Source organism: Colletotrichum tamarilloi (genome assembly GCF_030869305.1).
Source record: "Colletotrichum tamarilloi strain Tom-12 chromosome Unknown Scaffold_22.1, whole genome shotgun sequence".
NCBI lineage: Eukaryota > Fungi > Ascomycota > Sordariomycetes > Glomerellales > Glomerellaceae > Colletotrichum > Colletotrichum tamarilloi.
Window position 1 is genome coordinate 186775 of NW_026849405.1, and position 11062 is coordinate 197836.

Genomic DNA, 11062 nt, shown 5'->3' on the forward strand with positions numbered 1-11062 from the left:
TATTTGGTAGACAAGAGCTTTCGATAGACGAGGGTCTGAGCTTTGCAGAATGGGGCGCGAGTGCCAATATACCTACCTATCATGCTTACAACCTTATGAGAGGATTCGAGCTTTGGAGCGCGGAACAGGAGAATGTCTAGATGTAAGCCAGCTGCGCAGACGATGTGGAGGTGGCCAACCCGAAATTACACAACTAAGGTAAATAGTGTCTTCCTCAGACGGTGTTTGAGATTGCACAATTAGATGTGAGCTTTAGTTCAACAAATGAGGTACACCATGGCGGTTGCACAGCAAACCGAGTCTCCGCACAATGACCGAGTCGACCGGAGTAGGGCTCCACTTCTACCGGCCCGCCCCGCACCCTCCAAAAAAACCAGTGACGAGACTGGCAGACCCCCCCCGAGCTGCAGGCGCGTTAGGCTGGGCCGCGATAAGATACGAGGGGAGCAGCGCAACGGGGAACAGACCCGCCCGCCGTGGTCACCCAGACAACAGCGCTAGCGTAAACAATCCCCACGACCGCTCCTTCGTGGGTGCCCAGTACTACCGCCCTTCAGCTCACCGACACGACCATCCCATCCAGTCCCGTCCCAGTTCCCCCAATCAATCTTTCTTATTGCACAACGACGACCAGAAACAGAAAAACAATTGCAATCTCGGGACGTAGCCTGGCGTTGAGCCATCTCCCCTCCCCAGCTTTGCATTTGCCGCCCTTTTTTTTTTTTTTCCGTCGTCACCAAGTCTCCCAAACATGGTGTGAGCAGGAAGAGACACAATTCCGTATAGCTGTCGGGATTCCTCTCGCCTTTATCCAACATCCACCAAGCATTGGAATTACATCACCCGCCCCTCCCGTTATTTTGGCCGTCTCTTCTTCATTCTTCTTCAGAGCAAGCTTCAGTATTCCCGCCCAGCATTCCACACGAAGGAGGGGGGATAGCATTGTTTTCCCGTCCATCCATACCAGCAACAACCCTGTCTCGAACCGTGTTGTTTCCCGCCCCCATTTTCACTCTCCTCGACAATGGGCTCCGCCGCCGAAGGAGATAACAATGGAGGAGGCCGCCCCAGGTCTTCGGTCCTCAAGAGCTTCATCCACCGCCGTAACCAGTCCGAGGGCTCTGCGCTCTTCACCTCGCCGCCCTCCGTCCAGGTCACCACCACGCCCGCCCAACACATCTCGGCCGCCTACGCACAGCTCGAGGGCAGGATGCCGCCTCCTCCTCCCATCCGCACCGAAGGTCTGGGGGCCCTCGGCGAGCTGAACAACCACTCGTCGCCCCGCAAACAACAACCGGTAGCAGACAGCAACCGAGACCGATCGCGCTCGCCGACCAAGTCCGCCTTTAGCAACATGTCCTTCAAGTCCTTGGCTAAGGAGGCCCGAAAATCACGCGACGTGTCCCCCGAGAAACCCAAAAAGACGAAATCGAGCACGAACCTGGCCGGCTTCCTGTCTCGACCCCGATCGACCATGTCCCTGAACAAGACCACGAAGGAGGAGGAGGAGCGACGCCAGGCTAAGGACAAGGAGAACCGCACACCCCCGAGCTCGACGTCGAGCGCCGACATGACGGGTGGTCCGGCGCCGCCCATCTACGCACAATTCTGCAGTCAGGACCTCGGGAGCAATGGGCTGCGTGGAAAGGCGTCTTTTGACGCGGGTAGTGGACGTTATGGAAGCGACGCCTCGAGCGACCTGTCCAAGAAGCAGAGACCCAAGTCATACCACCCCTCCACCGCCATCTCCGAGCACAAATCTACATCAGACCTACGCAGCAGGCCAAAGATGGACGGCCGCGAACCTTCTGCTTCGGAGAGAATCAAAAGCAAGGTCCAACGTCCCAAGCTCTTCACAGCCTTTTCCGCCGCTGGGTCTAGCACGAAGTCCAAGGCCTCGGATTCCGCCGACAGGCCCATCGACCCTAAAGCGATCGACCAGCACCTCGAGGCCATGCTCGATCGACGCAACATCCCCGAGAACCAGCGCTACAAGATGCGCAGCCTGGCAGATACAATCAAGATGGAGTTCATCCGACAGGACTGGGCGGAAATGGCGGCCAAAGAGCAGGCGGGCGTCGCTGACACCACTGCCGAGCCCACCTCTGCGGCGACTGGAGGCTCTGATAAAGAGGAGACACAATCCAAGCGCTCCCGCGGGAGGAGCTTCACCCTGTCGCGAAAAAAGGACCCCAAGGAGCCCGCGTCCCCGACGAAAAAGTCAAAGGGCGAGAATACCTCCATCGGTCGTCATTTCCGGAGCAAGTCTACCGAGAGTGTGGTGAGCGAGCGGCCCGTTTCGGCGAGCTCGACGGGGAGCAACGGCATTCTTTCTAAGATCAAGTTCGGCCAGGGGCCGGGAGACTACGTTTCGTATCTGCGTAAAGTGCAGAAGCCGGAGTTGGTTGAGGTTGGGAAGCTGCACAAGCTGCGGCTTCTTCTGCGTAACGAGACGGTCTCGTGGACCGAGGACTTTATTAAGCAAGGCGGCATGGAGGAGATTGTCGGCCTCTTGAAACGCATTCTCGCTATTGAGTGGAGGTAAGCTGTGATTTCTTCAAGGGCGGCAAACTGCAAATACTAACGGAACAACAGAGAGGAACACGACGATGCCCTTCTCCACGAAAACTTATTATGCTTAAAGGCTTTGTGCACCACAGCGCTGGCCTTGCAATATCTTCACTCCATTCACGAGGACTTGTTTCCTAAGCTCCTCCATATGCTGTTCGACCCCGAGAAGAAGGGTCCCAGCGAGTTTACTACACGCAACATCATCACGTCAGTGTTATTTACATACATTGAGTCAGCCACGCCCATGGAGCGCATTGCCCGCGCGCAAAAGGTGCTCTCCTTCTTGCGCAACCCCCAGCCCAAGGAAGAGGAGAGGCCGCTCGGCTTCGTGCTGGAGATGCGCAAAGACCGGCCGTACACGGTCTGGAACAAGGAGGTCGTCAGCGTCACCAAAGAGGTCTTTTGGATCTTTCTACACCACCTCAACGTCATTGCCCTGCCGTCCGAGATGTCGACCAAGGGCGGCGCGCCGCTCGGCACAATCACAAACGGCGCGTCTTCTTTCCAAGACCCGCACGCCTTTATGCATCGGCACTTCCCCTCGGAGCGCCCCCCCGTTCCGGCGGCCCCCTACGTCGGCGGCGTGGAGTGGGACGCGACGAACTACCTCGCCTCGCACCTGGACCTCATGAACGCCATCATCGCCTGCACACCGACGGCGGCGCAGCGCAACAACCTGCGCAACGACCTCCGGATTTCCGGGTGGGAGAAGGTGCTGGGCGGCAGTCTGCGGCTGTGCAAAGAAAAGTTTTACGGCTGCGTGCACGAGGCGCTGCGGTGCTGGGTCGCGGCGGCGACGGAGGACGGGTGGGATTCGAGGGATGTGCGGTACGGGCCGCCGCCCGAGTCGCGGAGCGCGAGCCCGAAGAAGACGCAGAAGGCGCAGAAGCCCGTTGACGCGGCGCCCAAGATTGAGATTCCGAAATTGGATTTTGGGCTTGATAATCATCGGGTTACGCCTGTTAAGGAGAGGGACGTTTGGCTTTCATGAGGGGCGTGAGCATCGTGAGCATCATGAGTATCCATGAGCTTGTGGAAAGATGGAGACTATTGTACATCAAATGCGACGGGAACGGGTCGGAACAACAGCATGGGGAAAGGTTCCAGCGGCACGATCTTTCGACATGGAACGCGTCGAGCTCGTTTGGGTCTTTTCTCAGTGTCAGTATCCCGCATACACACATCACACGTTGGAGATTGTCAACGCAGGCGAGGGCTGAAGCAGGAAGAAGACGATGAAAAGAAGGCGGAAGAAGAAGACGAGGAGAGGTTCGCGGAAGCTCTGGGGGCGCTGTCTCATTTCCCTGTGGGCTTTTTTTTTTATTTTTCCTTTTCGGGGTTTGGATCTCTGGGAGAGGAGGAGTTGTGTTTTTGTTTTTTTTTCTCCTTTTCGTGTGTGGTTTTCCTTCCTTGCATGGGGATGGGATCACGAGGGGGAGAGCAGAGAGAGGAGAGGGAGAGAGAGAGGGTGAGAGAAGTTGTCCTGGGTATACATGCACATACGCACAAACAGAGTGAGAATGAGAGAGAGAGACGAGGGGGGAAGAGAGGTGGGAGGGTGAGAGGGGGGAGACACATCATGCTGCCTAATGCTTCTTATGAAGGGCAACGTTTATGAATTGATGATCATCATACATAGAAAAAGCCATTATTTTCTTGTGCTGTAGCCTGTCCGTTCGTTTTCTTTTTTTTTGTTGCATTAATGAGGGAATGGGGAAAAGAAGGGAATTCAGAGGGATCGCGTCGAATCAAATGTTTCTGAATATGGCCTTTTGCCTTCTACGCGGTGGACTTTCCCTCCGGGCCTTGACAAGATCTGGACTGTGAGGGAAATCATACGGTGCCGGTATGTGTTTTGACTCATACGGTAACGCAGCGATATGGCCCTACATGCTTTATTTTACTATAGCGATTTCAAATCCTACAGAAACGATGTGATGCGGGATTCGTGGGGCAAGTTTGCGCTGTTTGTGGAGGGCAGGCTGGAGCCTCTTTACTTCTACCTTATGTGGTGGTTCTTGTTTCTCTCGGCTTTACAGGCGCAAAAAAGATCGACCTTGAACGGGATCAGGCTTTCCCAGGGAAGTCACTCGACGCGGTACAACTTCTCAACTACGCGGTCCCCCCAAGCACGCTCTCAACTCCAACATAGCGATTTCCGGTACATATCTGTGTATCTGTTTTCAGAATTGGGTTCTATGTGCTCGGGGCATCCGGTAAGTAGGATGTAAGGTAAGGTAAGGTAAGGTAGGTGATTAACACCCCCCTCTCGTCAGATAGACAGACTACCCTAGGCGATGCCCTTTTCCCAGGGTCTTGTGAGGCTTCAACAGTTTAGCAGCCCTCTTAGGAGCAAGCATCTGCGGCTTGTATCATTTGCCAGTCGTAGTATGATAAGACCCGGGCCTCCCCTCCGTCGATAAAGATTCCAATCCCGTTCTGTGGAAGGGGGAAAAGATGACCTGTTAAACTTGAATTCTGACAGAAGCCTAACCGGGCTTGAACCCTTCATCAGAAGAGATACCGAATTATCCGTGAATGTTCTATACGCACTCCGTCTTCCGTGCGCAGGGCAAAGTCAAAAGTGAGTGAGGCAAGAGAGAAGAGGAGGGGGAAACGATAGAGGCCGGGGGCGGTCAGCCTGAGCCGAGGGCACGGATGTCAGACAAAGTCGTCGTGCCTCAGAATGGCAGACGAGTTTCTTGGAAGACTCGGAGATGACGGGGGTCAACACATTTGCACAAATTGCCCGACAGCCAGCCCTTTTTCCTTTCCCGCGGGCCGCTGGTCGGTAGAGCAGAGTGCGGTGTCGGTTCATGATTCGTAAAGGGGCGCCAAGGGTCGAGTCCTATAGGAAGAAGTTACGGATTAGTTCTGACAGTGATGGTGGTGGTGGCTCGCTTGAAGGACCCTTGCGGTCGTCAGTATCAGTGCGTTGGAGTCGCAAGGGATTTGTGACGAGAAGATGGGTTATGCATTGCATAGGTAGCTCCCGCCCCAATGGACGCCTCCATTCCCCCTAATCCACGTCCTTGGATAACGACATTGTCCCACGAATGAGTACCACCCCACAGTGAGAGGACCCAAGCGTTTGCCGTAAAGTCACGATGTAGGACTGGGTGTCTTCATGTGAGCGAGGCACCTCTGCCGACGCAGCAAATGATTTGCAACCCGCAGAATCTCATCATCCAGTCGAGCCCGAAAGTTCCCGGCAAGGTATGGTCATAACCTTCCAACTGTATTTAGAGATTGCTCCGGTGCGCCTTAAAGGCATCAAAAACGGATGTACCATTCAGCACGTCCGCCTTGACCTTGTCGTCGGCAGCTGTGAGCTTGGGGAGGAGCTCCAGGACCTTGTCGACTTGATCCTTGGGGATGACGACAACCCCATTCACCGGATCAGCGAAAACGAGATCGCCAGGGTTGACAACCGTGCCATCGACATTGATTGGTACTTCGACTGCCCAAGGGGTACTCTCTGCCCCTGCGCCAACCGTGGAGAGTCCCCTTGACCAGACCTAAGAAGGTTCAGCGACCGGTGAGATGATTAGGGGACTTGGAGAAGATTCTAAAGGACCCGGGTGGTTTATTCGACTCACCGGTAGACCCGTACTGGTTAGTTCGTCCAGATCCCTGGCGCGACCTACTACTACGATCGCCTTCGCTTGCCGAACCTTCATCCTCACAGCCATGATTCCTCCGCAGACGGCATTCTTCTGCCCGTCGGGCTGTCTGATGATCACGATGGTACCAGGCTGGGTGATATCAGCCCAGTGTGTGTTTTTGGGAATATTTGCGGCGGGCGAGTCCAACGTTTCGCCCTTCCGAGCGAAGAGTATCGTGGATGCTGGTGCTATGGTGATGGGAGCATCTGCGGGGTTCGGTTGGCCCAGCAGTTGCAGATCAGGCAGGAAGCCAGCCCCGGGTACTTTGAGCTTCAGGAGTGCATCTGAAATGTCACAAGCGGTGAAAGTTTGAAGAGCTGCAATTCGTTCGTCGTGCGTGCTGGTCATGGTAGCGTTAAGCGACTAATCGACAGTGGAATGAGTTGTGAGATTTTGGTTCCTTGTACAGAGACAAGTTAGGAGGCGATGTTTTTGTAGCACTTACGGAACCTCGGTTGTAAGTGATGATGTTGAAGCCAAAGATATTGTACGGATGTATCAGACAGTAGCTCGCATTATCTTGGTTACTAGAGGTCAAACATTCGACGCAGCTAGGGCCCGGGTGAAGTTGGATGCTCGGGAGCCGCCGTGGGACAGCCCCTCCAATCACATGCCGTCCCAGATGGAGGAGGGTGGGCTTTGCAGGAATGCACGTTGGAGGCTTGTGCTTGGTGGGGGACCTCATGGAGCATCTGCGCGCAGCATCCGTACCCGGTGCGGTAAGGCACTCTCGGTATGTAGTGTACACTACTGTGTAGGCTGGAACGGCTGCGGTGCCACCTTGGCAGTTGCGCAGAGTCAGACGCTGTGTGGCCTTCTAGACGTTTCCAAGATTGCATTTTCCGCAGAGACGTCTGTTGATGCAGCAGCGTTGTAATTTGTTGCTCACAAGAACGAGAAGGCGGAAACAGACCGCGGGCCCAGATTATTGCGAAAAGCGCGATACCGGCCTGGTTGAACAGCCCATCTACCGGGTCCAGGGAACACGGGCGGATTAAGAGCCTGTATGGGTGTGGGCAGGAATCCGATAGTGAGACTGGTGGAGTTGAGGTGCAGCAGTCGCAAGTAATGCCTGCCGGAGAATGAAGGGACCTAGAATCGTCGGAATCATTGGCTAACTGTTGCCATTGGCCGGCTATATCTCCGCCTCTCGCTCACACGCCGAACCAGTCTCGTCGCCAGTGTGCGCAGACGGCGGTCGTATCTATCGCTGGTGGTGAGACAGGAGGAGCAGTTATAAGACAGAGACCATCCTGTCGATCGGCGACATATACACGGTAGGCGAATGGGTCGATCAGTCACATGATGAGACATGGGCCGGCGGGGAAAGACGATAGAAGGCGTAGGTACGGATACGTATGTAGTCGTAGCGTGATTATTCGTCAAAGTGCTGTTGACAATGGGATTGTGTGTGCGGCGTGGGCTCGCTTCTCATGCAACTCCTTGGCTGTGCTGCGCGACTTTTGTCGTCCGGAGCTTGGGGACATTGGCGGACAGGGAAGTTTGTTAAGGTAGGCTTCGAGATGGGTCGGTTCCAAGTGTCCGAGATGCGGCCCTGGCCCCCTCGGAGTTCGCATGTTCCTGAAAGAGGGCAGAGGATGCGGACAAGCGGTCAGACTTTTGAATTATGGTGGATGCAGACGTGGGCGACGTGCTTCTCTGCGGCCGAAAGGAGAGAAGGATGTTCGTTGCGTCGGGAGGAATACGGTGCCTGTCTGGTGTCGCCATGTCGCCGTGTTGCCCAGCCACGAGTAAGGTCAAGCAGGTACCTCAGGTAGGTAGGAAGATTATGCGTGCGGAGAAGTATTCGAGTATCTTGTTAGTAATTGAGGTAAGTCCGGTGTAAGCAAGGTGAGATTCGGGGCAATAGTCAATGGTAACAAGGTAAGGTAGGAAGGGATCTAGACTCGGAAGGAGCCAGCGAGTGCGACAAGACGACGGAATCTCAAGCTCCAATTGGGAAGCAGCGCCTCGCACTCCCGACCAATGGTCAACGTCGCTCTTTAAGTACCTTAGGTATCTCATCTCACACCGAGAGAGCAAGAACGACGATGCTTCCTGTACCTACCTTATCACAACTTCACGTGGCGACAAACGTTACCTGGAAGGTTCCGAGGCATCGTACCTTACCTTAGGTAACGAGGGAAAGCATGGAGTGTACCTTATAAAGAGAAGGAGCATCAAGTATTGAAGTATTGACGTGGTATGTTTGGCAGGAGAAGATTACGGGCCCGGGGGGGGGGGGGTGCTTCCGATTGCATTCTTGTCATTCTTGTCATTCGTGTCTTCTACACATCACCATACCACCCGTCCATCCACCTTACCTCTCGGAAATCCTACCTACTCTATCATAGTTTCTCAAGATATCCAGAGGCAAACAGGCGAGCATCAAGAAAGTGTGATGCGATCCTGCAGTGGTCGTGACTCTGTTCGACCCGTCTACTTTTCCACCAAACAACAATGCCTGTGTGCTCAACGCTGGCCTCTGTCCGTATGCCCCGTATACTTTGCGTCGCCTTCAACAACCTCTCGAATCATTGGCAATGCAACATTGGCCCCAAATCTGGGCTATAGTAGCTATACCCCTCACTCACCGGGGCCAATCGCCGGCCCAAGAGGGAGATACCGAGATGGCGACGACTCCAACGACATGACACGGAGCGCTCGTCACTGGCCATCTATCACCAACGCGCCTGGGGTCTGTCCACCTCGCTATCCGTCCGGCTTCTGTTTGTCAAGCACATGAGTTTTCCACGGCCACCACGCCGCCTGACCCCTGGTCTTTTTCTCCTCCTCCTCCAGAAACCCCGCCAGAGATCTCCGTTTATTACCGGGTTCCAAGCAGGACAATGATCAGGGGTACTGAGTATCTTCTGGGTACCGCGCAGGCATGTGGCCGACCACGCTGCACTCGCTACTAGAGTACTCCGTCTTTGACGATGAATGTAAGCCCGCCACTGGCGCTGCTTTTGCAAAGTTGTTCCTGGCTGGGTCTCCCTCTGGCATTAGGTTGGCTGCGCTGTGGGACGTAGGTGGACAAAGCCCAACGACCGCATGCTCGACGGCCCCGATGGCATGGCAAGTCCCGGGCCGCTGAAGATCATGGATGGTACTGGTCTTGACGGGGAACGGGAACGGGACAACACTGGATGGTTTCCACAAAGTCTCCCTCCCGAGTCCCAAGGTCTCAATTCAAGCTCCCCATTCTAACCATCCCCGTTTCTCTGCTTCAACTACGTATGTCTGCGGCACGAGCTGATAGCTAGCAGCCATTTCGAGTCATTCCGCTTGACTCGGGGGGAGACACCTTCTTTTCTTTTTCTAAAACATGCAAAACAACTGACATCTGTTCGTCTGGTCTTTGCGTGAGACATATGCCGCGCCGCGCGTTGCGTCGGCTTGGGCCTTGGGGTGCCCGCGGTGGAAGAATTCAGGGTTCACAATGTCCCTCATGACTGATACCGACAGTCTAGAGCTAGGCATGCCACAACCACGACCACAACCAAAGTCGTATAGGCAGACAGGGCGATTAGGTACGAATGAGGTCGTTCTCGGACTCGTCGGAGTCATCTTCAGGCACCAAGACACGGGCGTGCCCTGCTTGGATTCATAATCATGGTTCACTGCCTTTCTGGGAAACCCGAGCAGTCGAGCTGGAGACGGTGACCTTGGCATCATGGCTCGAGGGATTGTCGTTGCTGTCACAAGGTGAAAGTCGCTCACCGAGCCAATCTAGACGGGAGAGCTTCATAGAGGCTTTGTTTCAAGACGAGGGTTCCTGGCTCGAGTTGGGTGCAAAAGGATCGGCGCGTCCATCCCGAGATCCCTGGCCTGCACTCTTCCTAGCAATCTGGTCCCCGACCTGGTCATCCGTCCCTCTTGGAGAGAGATCTCCAAGGTCAATGACTGCTACTTGTTACTCTATTCGCGCCTACACTAGGTACTACCGGTAGCAGCCCGGCGGCGCAACGCAGGGCAGACGGGAATGCCAGCAGCAGATGCCAGAAGCCGCAGCCGCTTGGTATCTCGGTCGACCGTCGACCTTGTCCTTGGGTGTCGCCCGTCGGTCGGTCCTTAGTCAAGACTTACCACAACATGGCTCCCTAGGCAGAGGTAGGGGGCAACTTGGACACCATTCCCACTTTTGCGCCGGCTGGCAGGTAAACCTCGGACGGATCAGATCAAGTACAGACCCCAGGGTCAGTCGATTGGGCCAACTGCAGGACGACGTCGCTTCAAGCTCCGCAATCTCACAAATTTGCATTGAGCAGACGGGTCCCAGGCCTGCTGCTACTGCGAGTCTGCGTGATCCAATGCGCCTGCTACTGCGCGGCGCACAGAGTTCCCCCCCCCATTATCCATGCCTGCAGTGTGGTCGTAAAGGACCGACCCAGCCAACCCTGGCCAAGCGCTGAGCTCATTCGTCCAGAGTCTTGTTCTGGGCTGCAGCAGTTCTGACCCAGAGGGCCCATGTCGCTGGCATCTCATCCACACCTGCAGCGTATGTACAAACCTCCCGACGACTGGTGGATGAGTACTTTACCTAGACCGAAGGAGGAAGAGGAGGAGAAGGAGGAGAATCAAGGGCAGGAAGAACGATTCATACGAGTACGGATACTCCAGTCGAGACTCCATCGTTCTTCACGCAGGAGCAGTGATGAGCGGAAGCAAGCAAGCAGGAAAGAAAGAAGCAAGCTGTGCACTGTGTACCTGGCACGCCAAGGCAAGGTAGCCATAGTTTTCTCCTGCGTGGATGTCAGAAGCAAACAAATGGAACCCAACAGCAGCGAGTAGTGAGCAGCAGATCAAACAAGACACGGCGAATC

General features: G+C 55.1%; 4 protein-coding genes across 4 annotated transcripts; 3 read left to right on the forward strand and 1 right to left on the reverse strand.

Moving 5' to 3' along the window:
• Positions 1 to 1024: 1024 nt before the first annotated feature.
• Positions 1025 to 3562, forward strand: CTAM01_07251 (GTPase binding protein Rid1; the record flags this gene model as incomplete). The annotated part of the gene is made up of 2 exons (XM_060523274.1): positions 1025 to 2541; positions 2596 to 3562. The coding sequence occupies 2 exons, from the start codon at positions 1025 to 1027 to the stop codon at positions 3560 to 3562; spliced, it is 2484 nt and encodes an 827-aa protein (XP_060382012.1).
• Positions 3563 to 5813: 2251 nt separating this feature from the next.
• On the reverse strand, positions 5814 to 6584 carry CTAM01_07252 (DlpA domain-containing protein; the record flags this gene model as incomplete). The annotated part of the gene is made up of 2 exons (XM_060523275.1): positions 5814 to 6089; positions 6171 to 6584. The coding sequence occupies 2 exons, from the start codon at positions 6582 to 6584 to the stop codon at positions 5814 to 5816; spliced, it is 690 nt and encodes a 229-aa protein (XP_060382013.1).
• A 1175-nt stretch (positions 6585 to 7759) lies between these two features.
• Positions 7760 to 8014, forward strand: CTAM01_07253 (uncharacterized protein; the record flags this gene model as incomplete). The annotated part of the gene is made up of 1 exon (XM_060523276.1): positions 7760 to 8014. One exon carries the CDS (start codon positions 7760 to 7762, stop codon positions 8012 to 8014), a length of 255 nt encoding a protein of 84 aa, XP_060382014.1.
• Positions 8015 to 8637: 623 nt separating this feature from the next.
• Positions 8638 to 8982, forward strand: CTAM01_07254 (uncharacterized protein; the record flags this gene model as incomplete). Its single annotated transcript, XM_060523277.1, has 1 exon — positions 8638 to 8982. One exon carries the CDS (start codon positions 8638 to 8640, stop codon positions 8980 to 8982), a length of 345 nt encoding a protein of 114 aa, XP_060382015.1.
• Between the last annotated feature and the right edge of the window lie 2080 nt (positions 8983 to 11062).